We start from the raw sequence: 24,110 nt of genomic DNA, 5'->3' as shown, positions 1-24,110 counted from the left end.
GTTCGAATCCTGCTCGCATGGATGTGTGTGATGTCCTTAGGTTAGTTAGGTTTAAGTAATTCTAAGTTCTAGGGGACTAATGACCTCCCGTAGTGCTTAGAGCCATTTCAACCATTTTTGTTTTCGACGCTGTTTTCCTGATGCAGGGATGACTGTGGAAATGGTTTGGCGCCAACATTTACGGTCTCCTCTCCTGAGAGGGTTGTGGGCTTAACTGGGGTATCTTCACAAAGTAGGGGTGGGGGAGGGGGGGGGGCTTCAGGAGATCTCTAACCAGAGTTCTGTTGGGTGCAAACAACTCGGTAGGGGATCTGGCTGTCACCCATACTGCTGACAAGTCGCAACCACAGTAGCTGACGTTGGATGCTGGTAGCTCGTATGCTGTTGAAGTACTCTCCTTCCAGGACATGGATTTTCTTCAGAAGTGATTTGAAATTCCGTTGGTAGAAGTGAAGACGTTATTTGGTTTACTTCCTTATAAAGCTATACTGCAAACAATTTACTTTTAGGAAAGAATTCGTAACACTATGATTTATGAAAATTCCTGGCAGATTAAAACTATGTGCTTGACTGACACTCGAACTTGTGAGTCGTGCTTGGGTATCTCAGTCGATAGAGCACCTACCTGTGAAAGGCAAAGATCCTGAGTTAGAGTCTCGTTCCGGCATACAGTTTTAATCTGCCAGGAACTTTCATTATAGCGCACACTCCGTTGCAGAGAGAGAATTTCATTCTGGACACCAACTGACAATCGGAAAATATTTCTCTTTCTCAGAAAAGCTTCTATTTCTACTGCGAACCTAAGTTTTTTGTCCTTCTTAACTTCTACTGTTGCCGTTCATTTTGCTGTCCTAAGTGCACGACTTGTACACTACTTTCAGTGACTCATTCGGAACATAACTCCATCAGTTCCTTTTACTCTACTCTTATTTTACTTTCATCGCTGTCCATCTTCTAAGCTGAAACGAAATGAAATGTCGTGTGACTAGGGCCTCCCGTTCTGTAGACCGTCCGCCTGGTGCAAGTCTTTCCATTTGACGCCACTGGGGCGACTTGCTCGTCGATAGGGATGAAATGATGTAGATTGGGACAACACAACACCCAGCCGCTGAGCGGAGAAAATCTCCGACCCAGCTGAAAATCGAACCCAGGCCCTTAGGATTGACATTCTGTCGTGCTGACCACTCAGCTACCGGGGGCGGATCTCCTAAGCTCTTTGTATGGCACTACCCGTTCCGTAGCATCGCTGCCTTCGGTACGGAAGGACTGAGGATCAATTCCTGTCACCTTCTCAGATCCTTTTTTCCTGAGGTAGGGAGTTCTGGAACGGAACCCACTCAGGCCTTTTTAGACCAAATGAGAATTGCTTGAATAAAGAAGCAGCAGCATCTGGATTCATCTACGGGCAATAACTACTGGAGCGTCCGCCCCCTGTAGATGAGTGGACACCGGCACGGTAGCTCAATGTGTTCGGTCAGAGGGATAGTTGCCGTGTGTAATAAAAAAACTGAGTCTATGGATCAACGATGAACTAGTCATCGGACGTCCACCCCGAAAAAACGCAACGAACAGTGACGAACAAAATGAGATAAAAAAGGAGGGAAAAAAAGTGGTCAGGCCGACAGAATGTCAATCCTAAGGGCCCGGGTTCGATTCCCGGCTGGGTCGGAGATTTTCTCCGCTCAGGGACTGATTGTTGTGTTGTCCTAATCATCATCATTTCATCCCCGTCGACGCGCAAGTCGCTGAAGCGGCGTCAAATCGAAAGACTTGCACCCGGCGAACGGTCTACCCGACGGGAGGCCTTAATCACACGAGGTTTTATTTAACTACTGGAGCGGTTGGCGACATGCCGATCAAATGTCCCGCGACCAAATATCGCTCAATAAGCGAAGTGGCGCAGTGTTTAGCACACTAGACTCGAATTCAGGACGGTTCAAACCCTCTCCGGTCATCCTGATATGTGTTTTCTGTGATTTCACTGAATCGCTTCAGGCAAATGCCGGGATGGTTCCTTTAAAATAGCATGGCCGATTTCCTTCCCAATCCTACTGTAATGCAGTGGGATGATGACCTCGCTGTTTATTCACCTCCCCCGAATCAACCAACCATCCAACAGATCGCTGCTCGCACTAACCTGTACGCAGCAGTCGGAACTGGCCTAAGCCCTCATCCGTGAGCTGTGCTCACGTTTTGTCCGTCCCGTTCGACTGATCTCGCAAACTCTTTGCGTTCCCTGAGACAAATGCATTGTCACTGACAAACCTTAAAAAGACTTTGTTTTTTGTCTCTGAATTTCAAATTCCTGTTCCATATTTCTGCTAGTTTTCCGTTACTGGTTGTTCAGTGTGCAGACAAACTTCATGTGCATTTTTCTGACTTATCTTTACGCACTAATCACTTCAAACTGGCCATAGATGCCCAAATCAGCTGTGAAACTATACACTTCTGTCTAATTATTAGAACCAAATGAAGAAAAATTAACGTCTCTTAATAAACTTCATAACGAAATTATGGCTGCAGCCAGTTCGTTCAAGTGTTTAAAATAGTTCTTTACTTCGCCTTTTTTTTTTGAGTCCTCAGTCTTCTGGCTGGTTTGATGCGACGCGCCACGGCCGGTCATTCGGTGACAAAAAGAACAGGAAATCCACTGTTCTACGGTCTTGAGCAACAAATGTTTTATACAAGCTGCGACATGTCGCTTATAGATCAGTGACCTAAAAAGTGTAGAACAGATTTCTTTATTTCCGTCTACGACCACAGAATTGTTAGGTCCTTAAACGACCGTTTTCGGTCACATCTGTTTTAAAAAATATGTCCTAAGATTTCAAAACAGATGTGAAATGGCAATTTCTGATCGAAACCGGTAGTCTAATGACCTAACAATTTTGTGATCATAGACGGAAATAAAGAAATTTGTTCTAAATATTTTATATCTTAACTACAGCCAGTTACTTATAGCCTCATTTGTACAGTTTGGGAAAGATGGGAGGAAGTAGGACGTCGTGCACTGTGCAAGAAACCAAACAAGCATTCACTGAAATGGTGTAACGAATGCACAGATAACCTAACTGAGTGTGATCTGACAGGGGTGTGCTTTGAGTCGAGCGTCATAAATCTTGAGCCTGCTTCTTAGATAGAGACTGTCGACTGACTGTAAAAAGCTTCTACATGTTATAGCAATAATTCAGTAAAAAAAATAGACTCTGTATCACAATGTGCATCGAATTGCCGTTCGACCACTACTCTCCAGTCGGCGACCCTTCAGAAGAAGTATTAATAAATAGAGGAGGTGCAAAGAATTCAAAGAATGACAGCATGTTTCGTCACTGGTTATTTTAGTCAGTGCGACAGAGACGTTAGTCAAACTCCAATGCCAGAAGTTCCAAGCTAAGCGTTTTGGAGGAAAAAAAAAGGAAATGATCGTATGGCATTGTTGTCCGAGAGGCCCCATTCAGGGGAACTCGGCCGCCATATTGCAAGTCCTCTTTAGTTGACACAACTTCGGCGACTTGCGAGTCAATAGTAATGGTGATGAAGGACACACAACACCCAGTCCCCTGTTGGGAATCTAACCTGAGCCCCCTGCATAGCGGTAAAGCTAACACTACCCTACAGAGGCGGACAATTGTGGAGCATATGTTACAAGATGAGTTGTGCACATTGTACTCTCTCAAGCATCTTGCTAAGCACATCATCTCTTTCGTTATGGAGTAATGGTGGCTAAATTGTAAGGCACACATGGGAATGCAAGGGGAAATGGAAAGGCAGGGGAAATAGGGAGAGAGGAGCGAGAAGTCGAGAGAGAGAGAGAGATGGAAGAGGAGAGAGGGGAGAAAGAAGGGTAGGGGAAAGAAGGGTGGCAGGAAGAGGGTTGGGGGACAGAGGGGTGGAAAGAATGGGGAAAGAGAGGATGAGATGGGGAAGGGTGGAGGAGGTGAGGGGAGGATGGGGACAGGGGGAGCCAGAGGGGTGGTGGTGGTGAGAGGGAAGGGAGACAGGGGTGAGTGTGGGGAGAGGTGGAGTGGGAGGTTTGAGGGTTGTGGCAAGGGGGAAGGGGAGAGGGGCAGAGGGGGGGAAGGGTTGAGTGTGGTGAGGGGTGGAGGGAACAGTGAGATGGGTAGAGGGGGTGAGAGAGGGGTAAGAGGGGGGCAGGGGAGAGAGGCAGAGGAGGGAGAGGGGAAGAGAAGTGGTGGAAAAGGGAGGAGATGGGGAGAGAGAGGAGGGGGAGAGGGGGAGAAACATGGAAACAGGGAGAGGGGGAGAGTGAGTAGAGAGGGGAGACAGGGGGCAAGGAGGGGGGAGATTGGGGAGGGAGAGAGGGGGAGAGGGAGTTGGGAGAGGGAGAAGATATGTAAATCAATAGTGTGGCAATAATTTTCACACTTCCAGCTCACTTTCTTGCAAGTATACATAAAAAGAATTGCATTATACACAATATGTAAGTGTTTGTGAAACTGGGCCAGTATCGGTTTGTTTATAAATAAATTTTTCGCTACGAGTGACGACTTTATTTTATCTATACTTTACAGGACGTGTTTTGGGAGATGATTTCTATTCTCCAAGTGTGTTTTTCTCTGCGTAGTGCACAATTTTTTCGTGACACTTTTGATACGTGAGGTACTGCACTACTCCGTTGTGTTTACTGCCATATATAAAACGTCTAATTTTTAATTGATTATCACTCTTCATAGAGTTAGGGGCGATATTTGAAAGAACTTTTCTTACGTTCCTTTGTACAGAGTCTCACACATTAAACACAACACACAATTTCAGTATCGCCACATGCAAACTTCCACAGAAATTGATAGAATACTGATGAAAAACTATACATATGAAACAACGTATTCTATAAAAAGCAGCGTGACACTAGCTGAAGAACTAAAAACCAAAAAACTACCCCATTACCCTATGACGCTCAGTTTTCATCAAGTGGCATTACCAGGCTGCACTCTAACATACTCATCCAAGAAGCTGCAACAGTAATCCGAAAGAACCTTATGAAACACATGAATCTTCCATATACGGAGATTGTTGCATTCATGGAGCTCCTCTAGCTAACCTTAACTTACAACTACTTTACTTTTGTAAGTAAGCTGTTTAGGTTCTTATATTGGTAACGCCACCGCCACGTAGTGCTCTGTATGAAAATCACTGGCTGTGCTGTGTGCAGTCTGTGGTTGGGTGGCATTGTTGGAATTTGCTATTGTAGTGTTGGGCAGTTAGATGTTAACAGCGCGTAGCGTTGCGCAGTTGCAGGTGAGCCGCCAGCAGTGATGAATGTGGGGAGAGAGATGGCGGAATTTTCAGAGCGGACGATCTGGAAGTGTGTCCATCAGAAAGAGTAAATTTGTAATATTGGATATCATGGACTTTATATATATATATACTCCTGGAAATGGAAAAAAGAATACACTGACAACGGGGTGTCAGACCCACCATACTTGCTCCAGACACTGCGAGAGGGCTGTACAAGCAATGATCACACGCACGGCACAGCGGACATACCAGGAACCGCGGTGTTGGCCGCCGAATGGCGCTAGCTGCGCAGCATTTGTGCACCGCCGCCGTCAGTGTCAGCCAGTTTGCCGTGGCATACGGAGCTCCATCGCAGTCTTTAACACTGGTAGCATGCCGCGACAGCGTCGACGTGAACCGTATGTGCAGTTGACGGACTTTGAGCGGGGGCGTATAGTGGGCATGCGGGAGGCCGGGTGGACGTACCGCCGAATTGCTCAACACGTGGGGCTTGAGGTCTCCACAGTACATCGATGTTGTCGCCAGTGGTCGGCGGAAGGTGCACGTGCCCGTCGACCTGGGACCGGACCGCAGCGACGCACGGATGCACGCCAAGACCGTAGGATCCTACGCAGTGCCGTAGGGGACCGCACCGCCACTTCCCAGCAAATTAGGGACACTGTTGCTCCTGGGGTATCGGCGAGGACCATTCGCAACCGTCTCCATGAAGCTGGACTACGGTCCCGCACACCGTTAGGCCGTCTTCCGCTCACGCCCCAACATCGTGCAGCCCGCCTCCAGTGGTGTCGCGACAGGCGTGAATGGAGGGACCAATGGAGACGTGTCGTCTTCAGCGATGAGAGTCGCTTCTGCCTCGGTGCCAATGATGGTCGTATGCGTGTTTGGCGCCGTGCAGATGAGCGCCACAATCAGGACTGCATACGACCGAGGCACACAGGGCCAACACCCGCCATCATGGTGTGGGGAGCGATCTCCTACACTGGCCGTACACCTCTGGTGATCGTCGAGGGGACACTGAATAGTGCACGGTACATCCAAACCGTCATCGAACCCATCGTTCTACCATTCCTAGACCGGCAAGGGAACTTGCTGTTCCAACAGGACAATGCACGTCCGCATGTATGCCGTGCCACCCAACGTGCTCTAGAAGGTGTAAGTCAACTACCCTGGCCAGCAAGATCTCCGGATCTGTCCCCCATTGAGCATGTTTGGGACTGGATGAAGCGTCGTCTCACGCGGTCTGCACGTCCACCACGAACGCTGGTCCAACTGAGGCGCCAGGTGGAAATGGCATGGCAAGCCGTTCCACAGGACTACATCCAGCATCTCTACGATCGTCTCCATGGGAGAATAGCAGCCTGCATTTCTGCGAAAGGTGGATAAACACTGTACTAGTGCCGACATTGTGCATGCTCTGTTGCCTGTGTCTACGTGCCTGTGGTTCTGTCAGTGTGATCATGTGATGTATCTGACCCCAGGAATGTGTCAATAAAGTTTCCCCTTCCTGGGACAATGAATTCACGGTGTTCTTATTTCAATTTCCAGGAGTGTATATATATTATTATGACTTTTGAACACTATTAAGGTAAATACATTGCTTGGTCTCTATAAAAACCTTTCATTTGCTAACTATGCCTATCAGTAGTTAGTGCCTTCAGTAGTTTGAATCTTTTATTCAGCTGGCAGTATTGGCGCTCGCTGTATTGCATTAGTTCAAGTAACGAAGATTTTGGTGAGGAAAGTGATTTGTGTAACGTATAGGTTAATGTTAGTCAGGGCCATTCTTTTGTAAGGATTATTGAAAGTCAGATTGCGTTGCGCTAAAAATATTGTGTGTCAGTTTAGTGTTGATCAGAATAGGTAAAGTGCGAAATGTCTGAGGACGTTCAGTTCTGCTCAGCTGTTTGAAAATCAAATAATGTAAGAGGTTTATCAGCACAGTAATTCATTAATTTTTCTAAGGGGACGTTACACTTTTAATGGCAACACTTACAACAAGCCAGATAGACTAGCAATGAGATCATGTATATCTTGTACCATAGCAGACATATGCATAAATCATTTGGAACAAAAATTTTTTACAGCCAAGAATCCTGCCTAAGGAAAACTGAATTTTATAGAAGATATATGAATGACACACTACTGCTAGTGAAAGGGGATAGCAAGAGCGTAACAGACATTCTAAATTACCCCAGTAGTCTACATAAAAAGTTACATTTACAGTGTAACATGAACAAAACAAAAGCATCAGTTATCTGGATCTAAATATTGCAAGACACAACAACACAAGTAAATTCAAAATTTGTGGAAAAATACTGTAACTGACACCACAATCCCTGAGACCTCAAGACACCCAAACACACATTACCAGGAAGCATACAGGTCAGTGCTCCATAGGGCAACTAAATACGTTTGAACTAAGAAATCATTCGACAAGGAATATACACAGTGAAACAGATTGCGGTTGCCAATGATTATACTGCTTCCATACTTCACACAGTACTAGCCAAGTGAAGAAAAACTCAGATGAGAAAGACAAAAACAAATGTATATATAGCATCCCATACATCGGCAACATATCACAGGAGGTGCAAATATTTTCAAAAATCACAAACCAAAAACTAGGTTTACTACATCTAATAAAATGCGATAAAAACTAATACGTAACATAAAGTGTAATCACGACCCATCGCCAAAGTCTGGAATGTAACGTGCCAAGAATGCTTCATACCCTATGTAAGAAAAACGAGCAGTGATTTCAACATCAGGTATACAGAGCACATTAAAGGCTACACACAACAGACACACATCAGCAATAGCATACAAAAATGCAATACAAGGCACCCATTTGAAAAAGTAGAGCAAAATGTCAAAGTTCTCCACCGACTAAATGAAGGCCATAAAATGAATCTGTTAGAAGCACTGGAGATATATTCACATTACACAAAATATGAAGTTAAAATATTAGACGAGAAATTGTAATGTGGATCAATAAACTTCTTCAGATGCTTCGACAGCATACTTAAATAAAAATAGGAACACACAGTGATAGGCACCCCTGTAAATAGATATAAGGAAATGATGCTCCATATTGTTAAGATAAAAAATACCTTCTGCAAAAAAATGTATTATACTCTGTGGAAGACCTAAGGCATTATCTCTGTTGACTACATCTAAAAACATCTTTGCAACTGTTTGTTTATGTAAGTTGCTATTAACGAAGTATACTGTGCACAGAAAATTGTGTGTCACGTTTAATATGTGTGAGACTTTGCACAAAAGGACCAGAAAACTGTAACTTAAAGTTCTTCTGTATATAAAGATCGAAAGTCAATTAAAATTTTCGGGTTTTTGTATACTGCATTAAAGAGAAAAGAATAATGTAGTCACTCATACATCAAAAACATTGTAAAAATGGTATAGTGCGTAGAGACAGAAAACTTGAAAATCGGAAACATTTCCCAAAATGTGTCGTGTATAATATAAGAAAAAGAAAATTATGACTAGTAGCAGATAAGTTATTTACAAATAAATCTATAGTTTTTACAGTCGTAGGCTTGATGAGATTAGATCAGTAATTATGTGCGTGCGTGTACGACTGATTATTGTTTCATTTTTGTTTTATAACTGTATTGCAATGGCACATCTAATATAACTGTAAAAAGTTCTGTGTGTAAACAAAGAACGACATGGTCATTAACGAAAACTGGGGGGCAAAATCATACAAGTTGGATTTTACAAGGTGAGGCCACGACGTTGGGATCAGGGATTTACTTCAAACTTTTCACACCTTTAGTAGGCTGTGAAACAATACAACGTGAAAGTCGTAATATGCACTACTCTGGAAATTCTAGAAAATCGCAAGAGAAGTTTTATGCATCTCTTATGTAAGTGATGTGCGAAGGTCCTGGCCGTAAAATGTCTGTGTGGTCAATCAAATGCCAGCGCTTAAGTCTCAAATCTTAAGGTCGTGAGTTCGGTCCTCGTCCGGAGCATTTAATTTTGCGGGCACGGTAGCGCAGCGTGTTCAGTCAGAGGGTTAGCTGGCACCTGTGACAAAAAAAAAAAAAAAAAACTGAGTGAACGGATCATCGGTGAACTTAAACGGGCATCCCCCTCGAACAAATACAACGAACAATAAGGAACAAAATGAGATCAAAACAAAAATAAGTGATTAGCGGTCGCACTTTATAAGATGGTGATGGACGAGGCGACGGTTCGAATCGTCATGGCATTCATTTTCTGCAGTAGTCGAAGAACAGGGAGTCACCTTCATTTTTGTAGTACAAGTGTAAAATCTGTGACATTCAAAAATTTTGCACCTACACTATTCATTCTTGCTGCGTTAGCACAGTCTCACCGCTAGGCTGGTTAACTGCCAAATAGGGGCCTCCATCTTGTCTGCATCTCGAAGCGCCGAGGTGCAAAGTAGTTCCGGGTACCTTACCAGATTGCATGTATCAAGGTTTTAGCAAATCACGACAGACATTTTCAGAAAAATTCTATGCGTTTCTTCGTTCACTTGTTGATGATTCTAAATATATTTGTTGTAATAATTAAATTTAAGTAAAAATAGTAAGTAGTCAAATAACATGAAATTCACTAAAACTTCATGGAAATACACGTGGTTTTTTAAAAATTATATTACCTCTCAAATGTCATAAATTAAACAATATGACTAGTGTTGAAGAAAATATAGACTAAAAACTCTGTCCGAGCAGGAGTGGGATAGTAATCTCATACGCGTTCGTCTTACGAAGCTCTACCGCTAACCATTTCTTTTTTTTAAAATCTAATTTTGTTCGTTATGGCTCCTTGCATTTGTTCGAGGCGGACATCCCACAATCTCCAATCAAGTTCATCGTTGATCCTTCCACTCGGTTTTTATTGCAGGGGACAGCTAACCCTCTGACCGAACACGCTGAGCTATCCACTTGACCACCATGAGCTTTCTCGTGTAGCACATATGCACAGATACATAAGCTACATCACAGACGCATGAAACTTCTCATGCGATTTTCTTGGAATTGCCGGAGTAGTCTACCTTACTGTTTGCAGATTATGTTGTTTTAATGGCCTACTAAGGGTGTACAAAATCTGGGGTAAATCTGTGATCGCAACGTCGTGGCCTCCTCTTCTTAGAGATATTTCTCTACTAGGCTGACTTGCAGTGACAGTGAAGTGAGAATAATTACGCAACAAAAATAATAAAATAATTAGAAAATTTTACTGTCAGCTTTTATTACATCATAGTAAAATTTTATAATGCATACACATTACTTTTTTATGAGTGAAGTGCTCTTCTGAAGTGAAATTTTCTTCAAACTTCACTCGGAAATACTGAAATTTGGCTCTTGTCTCGCGTTGGAATTTTCAGTACCCTCGCATTTTGTTCTCTGCTCTTCAATTCTGGCCACAGCCGAATTTCTGAAATACCTGTAGTATTTCAATTTGGGCAGCAATTCTCTTTTCTGGACTCAGCGACTGTAGCATCGGCACGAGAGACAGTGCGAAATTCATTTCCCCGTCAATTGCACTTATCGTCTTGTCTTTGTCCAGCGAATCACTCACCGCCGTATGTTTCGATTTGTCCCTCTGATAAGGCGGGCGACTCGGCGTCTGTACCTTGTGGGAAATTACCAACACATCGTCTCCTGCGGTGGCGGGGTCTGAACCAGCGATCAGCGAGTCCATCGTTGGCAGGAGGAACAGCAGTTTCTCGAAGTATATGTACTTCCTCCTCTTTTGCGGGGCTTGCCCAGACATAATGCTCTGCTGCGCTTTCAACTCTCGCGTGAAACACGTACGGATATTCCACCATCGCTGTCGGACATATCGCACTGAAATGAGACAAAAGAAAGAGCGATTAAAATTTTTGTTTACTCTTCCAGGAGCTTGATTACAGATGTAGACGTCAGCGTTTTGTCTTATGGCATCCTAAGCCTGGAGCGAGAATTGTAACAGGAGTAATTAAGGTTGTCCGTATACAAATGGCATAGCTGTGCATAAAACGAGGATGAATTTCATGCACATTACGATAGTTCAGTTACCTACATCATTTCAAAGGGAACTTAAACAGCCTACCCTGCCGTGTGTAAAACAGTGCGAAGGAGAACAGGATGCACGCAAATACGTTAGCGCTTACCTTGAGCTGTAGAATATGATGTAATACTGTAACAGCGTACGTTACTAAAGAATGGTAGTCCGGATCGGGCAAATTACTAGAGGCTGTCGATATTTTGACACGTAAATAAAACACCTATTGTAAGGGGTTCGTCACCCTGCTGGAGTAAATGTAATCTCGATGTATTGCTCACTTGTTAGAACGGCAATTCACAGGCGCTGGCTGAGACATAAAATATCTTTGCCCCTGTTAAAAGAGAGCTGCAGTAGAGTCGCAGGTCAGAGCAGTCTCTGCCGCAGTTGCAATCGCTCGCTGCTACAGTGTAGTTGTAATCTGTCGCTGGTACAGCCCAGGTTATAGTTAGTAGCTGTTAAAGTCACAGTGCAGAACAAATTGTAAAATTTTATTACATGGAACTGAATAATAATTGTATCAGCCGCAGAGCAAAATGATATCATGGAATGAGATGATGAACAAATGAATACTTCTTAATATAATGAGAAATCAACAGTGTAATTAAGTCAAACATCTATTATAGGGTCACTTTTATTGTTTTATAATGGCATGCGCGTAGTTAAGTCACTTGTCTGAGATGTTCATACGAATTTGTTTCAATCTTTTCTTTTGTTATTCGTCAGCACCAGTTGACCCAGATTTGTAACACCTTCAATTTTCCCGTGTAATGGATTGTAGATCTTTATCAATAACGTAAAAATTTCAGAATATAATTGTTTTTACCAGTCAACTATAAAAGTATAATTTCCCCTTAAGTCAAATGGCTCTGAGCTCTGTGGGACTTAACATCTGAGCTCATCTGTCCCCTAGAGCATAGAACTACTTAAACCTAACTAACCTAAGGACATCACACACATTCATGCCCAAGGCAGGATTCGAAACCGCGACCGTAGCATTCGCGCGGTTCCGGACTGAAGCGCCTAGAACCGTTCGGCCACCGCGGCCGGCTTCCTCTTAAGTCATTGCCAGTCCCGATCCAGTCATTTATCTAAATTAAAATATTCTAGAATCTTTGTCAGATCGTAGTCATGTGCTATTTAGTAATCACACGACTAGCTGTGCAGAGTCATGTGTTCTTTAGTAATTAGACGACCAGCTGTGTAGCTGTGTCACTAAGTAAAGTCAGTTTTTCTAGTAATTCAGATCTCAGTCAAATGTTATCCAGTATTAGTAGAGAGGCCAGCATTGCACTAAGCTGTGCCATTTACGAGCAAATATATAGACAGCGTTATCCGGCGACACCATCACGACGTTATTTTATATTTTTTATTTATACGGGAAGGTTACACCGTTAACAGTGAAAATGTGATGTATATAGAAGAAATGAGACGTGTGCTCCAATTTAGCTTTAATTTATTAGGCTTACAACTTTGCTTCCGCCGTTTTCTCTTGAAGTTCGAGGTCTTATTGCGAAAGACTTACAGAATCCTTAGGACTGAAAGTATCGGCAATCGCTGGACACTACTTTCTCCCATCTTAGCAGCAAGAACTAGGCGCCTTTGAGGAGATCAATGAATCGACCCAACTTTGTACTTGTTCATAACAGACTATGCGCCATCTACATCTACATCCATAGTCCGCAAGCCACCTGACGGTATGTGACGGAGTACCTCTATCGGTTCTCCCTTCTATTCCAGTCTCGTATTGTTCGTGGAAAGAAGGACTGTCGGTATGCTTCCGTGTTGGCTCTAATCTCTCTGATTTTATCCTTAAGGTCTCTTCGCGAGATATACGTAGGAAGGAGCAATATACTGCTTGACTCTTCGGTGAAGGTATGTTCTCGAAACTTTAACAAAAGCCCGTACCGAGCTACTGAGCGTCTCTCCTGCAGAGTCTTCCACTGGAGTTTATCTATCATCTCTGTAACGCTTTCGAGATTACTAAATGATCCTGTAACGAAGCGCGCTGCTCTGCGTTGGATCTTGTCTATCTCTTCTATCAACCCTATCTGGTACGGATCCCACACTGCTGAGTGTGGGCGAACAAGCGTACTGTAACCTACTTCCTTTGTTTTCGGTTGCATTTCCTTAGGATTCTTCCAATGAATCTCTATCTGGCATCTGCTTTACCGACGATCAACTTTATTTGATCATTGCATTTTAAGTCACTGCTAATGCGTACTCCCAGATAATTTATGGATTTAACTGCTTCCAGTTGCTGACCTGCTATTTTGTAGCTAAATGATCTTTCTGTGTATTCGCAGCACATTACACTTGTCTACATTGAGATTCAATTGGCATTCCCTGCACCATGCGTCAATACGTTGCAGATCCTCGTGCATTTCACTACAATTTTCCATTGTTACAACCTCTCGATACACCACAGCATCATCTGCAAAAAGCCTCAGTGAACTTCCGATGTCATCCACCAGGTCATTTATGTATATTGTGAATAGCAACGGTCCTACGACACTCCCCTGAGGCACACCTGAAATCACTCTTACTTCGGAAGCCTTCTCTCCATTGAGAATGACATGCTGCGTTCTGTTATCTAGGAACTCCTCAATCCAATCACACAGTTGGTCTGGTAGTCCATATACTCTTAATTTGTTCATTAAACGACTGTTGGGAACTGTGTCGAACGCCTTGCGGAAGTCACGAAACAAGGCATCTACCTGTGAACCCGTGTCTATGGCCCTCTGAGTCTCGTGGACGAATAGCGCGAGCCGGGTTTCGCACGACCATCTTTTTCGAAACCCATGCTGATTCCTACAGAGTAGATTTCTAGTCTCCAGAAAAGTCATACTCGAACATAATACGTGTTCCAAAATTCTACAACTGATCGACGTTAGAGATATAGGTCTATAGTTCTGCACATCTGTTCGACGTCCCTTCTTGAAAACGGGATGACCTGTGCCCTTTTCCAATCCTTTGGAAGGCTACGCTCTTCTAGAGACATACGGTACACCGCTGCAAGAAGGGGGGCAAGTTCCTTCGCGTACTCTGTGTAAAATCGAACTGGTATCCCATCAGGTCCACCGACCTTTTCTCTTTTGAGCGATTTTAATTGTTTCTCTATCCCTCTGTCGTCTATTTCGGTATCTACCATTTTGTCATCTGTGCGACAATCTAGAGAAGGAACTACAGTGGAGTTTTCCTCTGTGAAACAGCTATGGAAAAATGCATTTAGTATTTTGTCCTTTAGTCTGTCATCCTCTGTTTCAGTATAATTTTGCTCACAGAGTGTCTGGACATTTTGTTTTGATCCACCTACCGCTTTGACATCAGACCTAAATTTCTTAGGATTTTCTGCCAAGTCAGTACATAGAACTTTACTTTCGAATTCATTGAAGGCCTCTCGCATAGCCCTCCTCACACTACATTTCGCTTCGCGTATTTTTTGTTTGTCTGCAAGGCTTTGGCTATGTTTATGTTTGCTGTGAAGTACCCTTTGCTTCCGCAGCAGTTTTCTAACTCGGTTGTTGTACCACGGTGGCTCTTTTCCATCTCTTACGATCTTGCTTGGCACACACTCATCTAACGCATATTGTACGATGGTTTTGAACTTTGTCCACTGATCCTCAACACTATTTGTACTTGAGACAAAACTTCTGTGTCGTGCCATCCGGTACTCTGTAATCTGCTTTTTGTCACTTTTGCTAAACAGAAAAATCTTCCTACTTTTTTTAATATTTCTATTTACGGCTAAAATAATCGATGCAGTAACCGCTTTATGATCGCTGATTCCCTGTTCGGTGTTAACTATTTGAAATAGTTCGGGTCTGTTTGTCACCAGAAGGTCTAATATGTTATCGCCACGAGTCGGTTCTCTGTTTAACTGCTCAAGGTAGTTTTCAGATAAAGTACTTAAAAAAATTTCACTGGATTCTTTGTCCCTGCCACCCGTTATGAACGTCTGAGTCTTCCAGTCTATATCTGGCAAATTAAAATCTCCACCCAGAAATATAACATGGTGGGGTAATCTACTCGAAATACTTTCCAAATTAACCTTCAGGTGCTCAGCCACAACAGCTGCTGAGCCAGGGGGCCTATAGAGACATCCAATTACCATTTCTGAGCCTGATTTAACCGTGACCTTCACCCAAATAATTTCACACTTCGGATCTCCGTCAATTTCCTTCGATACTATTGCACTTCCTATCGCTATAAACACGCCTCCCCCTTCTCTGTCCAGCCTGTCTCTGTGGTATACATTCCAATCTGAGTTTAGGATTTCATTACTGTTTACGTCTGGTTTCAGCCAACTTTCTGTCCCTAGTACTATATGGACCATTGATCAAAACAGGTGGTAGTCGGGAGAAATATCTGTGGAAGACGGCAGGTGGGAATGGACTCCCCATTTCATCGTTTCCGAGTATGTTCTGAAGGGTTTTGCGACATGGGGTCGAGCACTGTCAAGCTGCAAAATCATCTTATCACGTGTACCGCTGTGCTGTGGCCTTTTGTTTTTCAGTGCTCTGCTCAAATGCATCAGCTGCTTTCGATAACGATCTCCCGTGATGGTTTCCGTCGGTTTCATTAGATTCGAAAACCTGCTCCCTCCCAGTGCCATGCCAGTCTTCGACGTCAAAATCACCGTTCTCGAAACGCTAAAACAATTCCCTGCACGTTATTTCAGTAATAGGTGCCTCACCACAGGTCTTACCTAGCTTTTTTGAGCCTCAGTCGCAGATTACGTTAAAGCAGATAATGAATACTTACCGCAAACGACGAGAACTGGACGTGCACGTTGACTTGTTCAATCGAGAATAAGCTTGTGATAAAATGAGTAAATATTTCTTACGTGAATAAAAAAAACTTTCTAACAGATGACTAGTCAGAAATATTACTATTTCCGTCATTTGTTGTTGGAAAGGAGTGGGCTAATCTATATCGTCATATAGTTAAATTAAACATTTTGTAGTTATTACTCTAAAAATTAAAATGCAAATACTGATGTGAGTCATTGCTGTTACACAGTTAGTCAAAAATGTATGTGGAAAAACAAAGTTAGGAAAACCTATTGAACAAGGAAGGAAAATAATAGAGTAAAACAATTTTGTTGTAAGAATACATCACAAGTGTATGGGAAATAAGTAACAGATGTAGATGAATTTCACAGATAAACTCTGCATTGTATTCGCTATTTTTTCAGTCAAGGTGCGGGTTAGTTTAAAACAGTTTTGATGACGTTACTTATTGATGTGAAATTGTGAGGCAGAGCTCATGACGAAAAGACGCAATATAGAGATCACATTAAGAAATGGCTATACATTTCTCTAATTTCGAACAACAGACCGACTCCAGTCGCAATCTGGCATCGAAATAATTGAATACCGAAAGTTGAAAATCTGTGCAAGACTGGGACTCGAACTCGGGTCAGCCATTTCATGTAGACAGTTGCCTTAACTGACTCGGCCATCTGACCCAAATTCACAACTTGTCACGTGCTAGTGGCGTCCACTGTCTATACACCTACTTGCTTGCAGTGAGTCCTGTATTCCTACAAGAGGCTCTGTTGTTCCTCTGCACTGAAGTTATCAAGGCAGTCACGCCTTGAGATATACTACAAAGAGTTACAATGTGTAATCGGTAAAGTGGAGATATTTTTATTGGCGACTGAGGACAGTTTGTACTGAATGACACTACATCAGTATTTATTTCATTTTCAAACGAAACAAACACCGCCCGAACAGGCCCAACTGTACCGAGCAGCCGCTGTGTCATCCTCAGTTCTTAGGCGTCATCGGATGCGGATAGAGAGAGGTATGTGGTCAGTATACAGCCCTTCTGGCCATTTCAGTTTTCGTGACTGGTGCCGCTCAGTCAAGTAGCTCATTAATTGGCTTCACAAGGGCTGAGTGCAACCCGCTTTCCAACAACACTCAGTAGACTCCGACATTGAACCATCCAAGTAATAGCCAAGCACGACAGCGCTTAACTTCGGCGATCTTACGGGAACCGGTGTTACCACAGTGGCAAGGCCGTTGGCATTTAATTTGCACACTAATTATTAGGTGTATAGAAGTAGTATGTGTTTAGGCTACTTAGTACCTCCAAGGACATGTGGCAGGGGCAAGCAATGAATGTTTATTTTCCTCTGCGCAGCAAGTCTGGTGCAGAAGTGTGGACACGGTAATGCAAAACACTTAGCCTACACTGACAGGTGTAGTCCACTTAGCAGTGCAGTTAGACACGTGCAGAAAACATCGGGTAGTAAATTACAGGAAGTGCCTATGGAAAGACTGCTTGATGCAGAGCAGAAAGAACCAGCACACTGATGTGTGTACATTTTAAGGTGCCACATATAAAAATATCTGCACTTATACTTATTACACCCAGTATAAGTGTGCTGTCTGTTCTGTCAGATATGTCTAGGCAAAATAGATAGCGCGTGCACACACACAGAGGTATATGCGTGTGTTGTCTTCAGTCCAGAGACCAACATCCTTCTGAATGTGCTTAGTGTATTCATTTCTTGGTTTCCCTCTACGATTTTTACACTCCACGCTGCCCTCCAGTACTAAACTGGTGATCCCTTGATGCCGCAGAACATGACCTACCAACCGGTTGCTTCTTCTAGTCAAGTTGTGCCACAAATTCTCCTTCTTCCCAATTCTATTCAGTACCTCCTCATTAGCTACGTGATCTACCCATATAATCTTCAGCATTCTTCTGTAGCACCACATTTCGAAAGCTTCTATTCTCTTCTTGTCTAAACTATTTATCGTCCATGTTTCACTTCCATACATGGCTACACTCCATACAAATACTTTCAGAAAAAACTTCCTGAGACTTAAATCTATCCTCGATGTTAACAAACTTCTCTTCTTCAGAAACGATTTCCTTGCCATTGCCAGTCTACATTCTATATCCTCTCTACTTCGACCATCATCCGTTATTTAGCTTCCCAAATAGCAAAACTCATCTACTACTTTAAGTATCTTATTTCCTAACGTAATTCCCTCAGCATCATCGGATTTAATTTGACTACATTTCATTATCCTCGATTTGCTTTTGTTGACGTTCATCTTGTATCCTCCCTTCAAGACTCTGTCCGTTCCGATCAACTGCTCTTCCAGGTCCTTTGCTGTTTCTGACAGCATTACAGAGTCATCGGCAAACCTCAAAGGTTTATTTCTGCTCCATGTATTTTAATTCCTATTCCAAATTTGTCTTTTGTTTCATTTACTGCTTGCTCAATATACAGATTGAATAACATCGTGGTTGGCTACAACCCTGTATTACTCCCTTCCCAACCACTGATTCCCTTTCATGCTCCTCGACTCTTATAACCGCCATCTGCTTTTGTAAATAGCCTTTCACTCCCTGTTCTGACCAATGCCACATTCTGAATTTGAAAGAGAGTATTCCAGTCAACATTATTAAAAGCTTTATCTAAGTGTACAAATGCCAGAAGCATAAGTTTGCCTTTCCTTAACCTATCTTCTAAGGAAAGTCGTAGGGTTAATGTTGCCTCACGTATTCCAAGATTTCTACTGAATCCAAACTGACCTTCCCCAAGGTTGGTTTTTACCAGTTCTTCCATTCGTCTGTAAAGAATTCGTGTTAGTATTTTGCAGTCGTGACTTATAGTTTGGTAATTTTCCTGCTGGCAGTATCTATCTTACTCCTAGTGATATAGGCATCTACATCCTTACATTTATCCTCTAGCCATCCTTGCTTTGCCATTTTGCACGTCTCAGTTTTGAGACGTTTGTATTCCTTTTTGCCTGCTTCATTTACTGCACTTTTATATTTTCTCCGTTCATCAATTAAATTCAATATCTCTTCTGTTACCGAAGGATTTATACTAGCCCTCGTCCTTTTACCTACTTGATCCTCTGCTGCCTTCACTATTTCATCTCTCAAAGCTAACCTTTCTTCTCCTACTGTATTTCTTTCCCCCATTCTTGCCAACCGTTCCCTAACTCTCTCTCTGAATCTATAAACTCTGGTTGTTTCAGTTTATTCAGGTCCAATCTCCCTAAATTCTCACCTTTTTTCATTTTCTTACGGCTTAAATCTACTGGTCATAACCAGTCCCTGGAAATATCTTACAATTTAAAACCTGGTTCCTAAATCTCTGTCTTACCACCATATAATCTATCTGAAACCTTCCAGTGTCTCCAGGCCTCTTCCACGTATACAGCCTTCTTTCATGATTCCTAAACCAAGTGTTAGCTATGATTAAGTTGTGCTCTGTGCAAAATCCTATCATGCGGCTTTCTCTTTCATTCCTTACCTCCATTCCATATTCACCCTCCACTTTTCCTTTGTATTAAATTTTTGTCTCCCTTCACTATCTTAATAATTTCTTTTATTTCATCATAAATTTCTTCAATCGCTTAGTCATTTGCGGAGCTAGTTGGCATATATTCTTGTACTGCTGTTGTAGGAGTGGGCTTCGTGTCTATCTTGGCTACAATGATGCGTTCATTATGCTGTTAGTAGTTGCTTACATGCGCTCCTATTTTTTATTCATTATTAAGCCTACTCCTGCATTAACCCTATTTAATTTTGTATTTATAACCCTGTATTCACCTGACCAGAAGTCTTGTTCCTCCTGCCACGGAACTTCACTAATTCTCTCTATATCTACAATTAGTCTATCCATTTCCATTTTTAAATTTTCTGACCTACCTGCCCGATTAAGGGATCTGACGTTCCACCCTCCGACCAGTTGAACGCCAGTTTTCTTTCTCCTGATAACGTCGTCCTCCTGAGTCTCTCCGCCCGGAGATCGGAATGGGGGACTATTTTACATCCGGAATATCTTACTCAAGAGGACGCCTTCATCATTTATCCATATAGTAAAGCTGTATGCCCTCGGGAAAAATTACGGCTTTAGTTTCACCTTGCTTTCAGCCGTTCGCAGTACCAGCACAGCAAGGCCGTTTTGGTTAGTGTTGTAAGGCCAGATCAGTCAAACATCCAGACTGTTGCCCCTGTAACTGCTGAAAAGGCTTCTGCTCCTCTTCAGGAACCACACATTTGTCTGGCCTCTCAACAGATACCCCTCCAAAGTGGCTGTACCTACGGTACAGCTATCACACACACACACACACACACACACACACACACACACACACACACACACACACACAAAGAAGCATTTGAATAATCAGGTTTAGCAGTGGAGCAACCATTTTCAGATCAAAGATCTTAATTCTGAAATGTTTGTGCAAAAACTGAAACTGATTATCTGACTATATATTTCGATCAAGATAACCCAATTTATAGTAAACTAAAATGGATAATGTCAACTGACTATGGCATATCTTAGTAATCACAGTAAAAAGTTGTGTAAACTGGTAAGCTGGAATTCATCAGGAGGAAGAAGTTATAAAGATATTTGGTACAAGTAATAAATAAGAGATTTTTGACACCTACATTTAAATTTGCAACACAAGAATGAGAACCTTAAACTTCAACTATCATGCATCCCAGATGATCCTAGACTTCGATGCATTAATTACAATCTTAACTCCAAGAATGATGCAGATACAACAAATGAAGATGCCGTTTCTGTTATTACAATATAACCAAAAGAACTCGATCAGACAGGAAAGGGTTGGTGGTATGTTACCTATGAGACTACTGCAACACTATCTTGCTGAACTTATTTATTTTATTGAAATGTGCAGTATTAAATTTTCCACAATAATATTTTTTTTCGTTTTTGGGCTTTCTAGGCCAACATCAGAAACTCAAGACTGATCAGACAGTCTACACTCCGTCAACGAGAGCTTCTAGCTGTACAACGATTGATATTTCCAAAGATACGAGGGTCACTCCAAAAGATATGCATACTGTTTTTTAAAAATCCATCTTTTATTCTACATATTTGAAAGTCTTAGAGTGTTTAGATACATCCTTTAGGAACAATATTATCATTTCTCCACATAATTTCCATCCCTCTCAACTGCCTTACGCCACCTTGGAACCAATGCCTGTATACCCGCACAGTAAAATTCTGGACCAGCCTGTTGGAGCCACTGTTTGGCAGCGTGCACAAGGGAGTCGTCAGCTTCAAACCTTGTTCCACGAAGAGAGTCTTTCAGTTTCCCAAAGAGATGATAGTCACGTGGAGCCAGGTCAGGACTGTGAGGTCGGTGTTTCAGTGTTGTCCATCCGAGTTTTGTGATCGCTTCCGTGGTTTTTTGATTGACATGTGGCCGTGCATGGTCGTGCAACAGCAAAACATTCTGATTTTGCCGATGTGGTAGAACACAACTCAGTCGAGCTTCAAGTTCCGTCAGTATCGTCACATATGCATCAGATTTTACGGTGGTTCCACTTCGCATGATGTCCACAAGCAAGAGTCCTTCGGAATCGAAAAACACTGTAGCCATAACTTTTCCAGCGGAAGGTGTGGTTTTGAATTTTTTTCTTGGGTGAATTTGCATGTTGCCACTTCATTGATTGCCTCTTTATCATGTTTCATCACCTGTCACAATTCTTCCAAGAAATTCATCTCCAGCATTCTCGTATTGTTCCAAAAGTTCGATGTATACCGTTTTTCTTGTTTCTTTGTGAGCCACTGTCAACATCCTGGGAACCCACCTGGCGCAAACCATTTTAACGCCAACAGTTTCAGAATTCTGCGAACACTTCCTTCTCCTATCCCAACGTAGCGTGACAATTCCTTCACTGTGATACGTCTGTCAGCAGTCACCATTTCGTTAACTCTCTGCACATTGTCTGGAGTGTGTGCAGTACGAGGCCTGCCACTGCGAGGACAATCCTCAATATTGTCGTGCGAGCTTTCATCACGTGACCTGCTTGTCCACCGTCTAACTGTACTGCGATCGACAGCAGCATTCCATACACCTTTTTCAACATCTTGTGGATGTTTCCCACTGTCTCGTTTTCACAACACAGGAATTCTATGACAGCTCGTTGCTTCTGACGAACGTCAAATGTAGCAGCCATCTTGAAGACATGCTGTGACGGCGCCACTCACGGGAACTGGTTGAACCAAGTTTGAAAACAAGCGGGAAGGATGTATCTACACACTGTAAGCCTTTCACACATGCAGAATGAAAACAGTATTTTTTAGAAAAGTAATGTGCATTTCTTTTGGAGTGACCCTCGTATGTGACACTGAAAGATTATGCATCTTTGCGAAAAACACAAAATTTGTAATGCTTCAATTAGACAAGGTAGAAAACAACAAATATTCTGTAATGATATACTGAATTTTTTCGACTCTGTAGATCTACCTGTGGTTTAGGGGTAGCGCCTTTGATTCATAATCAAAACGTCTTCGGTCCCGGGTTCGATCCCCATCACTGCCTAAATTTCGATAAATAATCAGCATTGGCGGCCGAAGACATCCGGCATAAGAAGTCAGCCTCATTCTGCCAACGGCCTTGTCAAAGAGGGCGGAGGAGCGGATAGAGATTCAGGGCACTCTCTTGTCCTAGGGGTGGGAAATTGCCCCTAAAGACGGAAGAATCAGCAATGATCAACGACATGAGGATGCAGAAGGCAATGGAAACCTCTGCATTAAAGACACGTAACGTGTATCCACAGGACATGTGGCCTGTAGTTGAAGAAGTGTCATGATGATCTCTCCATTGGCAAAACATTCCGGAATAGTCCCCCATTCGTATCTCCGGGAGGGGACTGCCAAGGGGGAGGTTACCATGAGAAAAAAATTGAATAATCAACGAAAGGATAATGTTCTACGAGTCGGGGCGTCGAATGTCAGAAGCTTGAACGTGGCATGGAAACTAGAAAATTTGAAAAGGGCTCAATCTACATATAGTAGGGGTCAGTGAAGTGAAGTCGAAGGAAGTTAAGGATTTCTGGTCAGATGAGTATCGGGTAATATCAACAGCAGCAGAAAATTGTATAACAGGTGTCTGATTCGTTATGAATAGGTAGGTAGGGCAGAGGGTGTGTTACTGTGAACAGTTCAGTGACCGGGTTGTTCTAATCAGAATCGACAGCAGACCATCACCGACAACGATAGTTCAGGTATACATGCCGACGTCGCAAGCTGAAGATGAACAGATAGAGAAAGTGTATGAGGATATTGAAAGGGTAATGCAGTATGTAAAGGGGGACGAAAATCTAATAGTCATGGGCGACTGGAATGCAGTTGTAGGGGAAGGAGTAGAAGAAAAGGTTACAGGAGAATATGGGCTTGGGAAGAGGAGAAAGACTAATTGAGTTCTGTAACAAGTTTCAGCTAGTAATAGTGAATACCCTGTTCAAGAGGAGGAGGTATACTTGGAAAAGGCCGGGAGATAGGGTAAGATTTCAATTAGATTACATCATGGTCAGACAGAGATTCCGAAATCAGATACTGGATTGTAAGGCGTACCCAGGAGCAGATATGGACTCAGATCACAATATAGTAATGATGAAGAGTAAGCTGAAGTTCAAGACATTAGTCAGGAAGAATCAATACGCTAAGAAGTGGGATACGGAAGTTCTAAGGAATGACGAGATACGTTTGAAGTTCTCTAACGCTATAGATACAGCAATAAGGAATAGCGCAGTAGGCAACACAGTTGAAGAGGAATGGACGCCTCTAAAAATGCCCATCACAGAAGTTGGGAAGGAAAACATAGGTACAAAGAAGGTAGCTGCGAAGAAACCATGGGTAACAGAAGAAATACTTCAGTTGATTGATGAAAGGAGGAAGTACATACATGTTCCAGGAAAATCAGGAATACAGAAATACAAGTCGCTGAGGAATGAAATATATAGGAAGTGCAGGGAAGCTAAGACGAAATGGCTGCAGGAAAAATGTGAAGACA

At 42.7% G+C, this 24,110-nt stretch overlaps 1 protein-coding gene across 1 annotated transcript in view; it reads right to left on the bottom strand.

Moving 5' to 3' along the window:
• Window positions 1-10,500: 10,500 nt before the first annotated feature.
• LOC126335080 (uncharacterized) overlaps window positions 10,501-24,110 on the bottom strand; it is a 156,816-nt gene continuing 143,206 nt past the window's right edge. The window contains exon 2 of the mRNA XM_049997973.1: window positions 10,501-11,099. Coding sequence (XP_049853930.1) covers window positions 10,823-11,099 — 277 coding nt within the window. The 3' untranslated portion in view covers window positions 10,501-10,822. The remainder of the gene's footprint in view (window positions 11,100-24,110) is intronic.

The sequence above is a fragment of the Schistocerca gregaria genome, chromosome 2, assembly GCF_023897955.1.
Source record: "Schistocerca gregaria isolate iqSchGreg1 chromosome 2, iqSchGreg1.2, whole genome shotgun sequence".
NCBI classification, from domain to species: Eukaryota; Metazoa; Arthropoda; class Insecta; order Orthoptera; family Acrididae; genus Schistocerca; species Schistocerca gregaria.
This window is presented reverse-complemented; position numbering and strand designations above follow the sequence as displayed.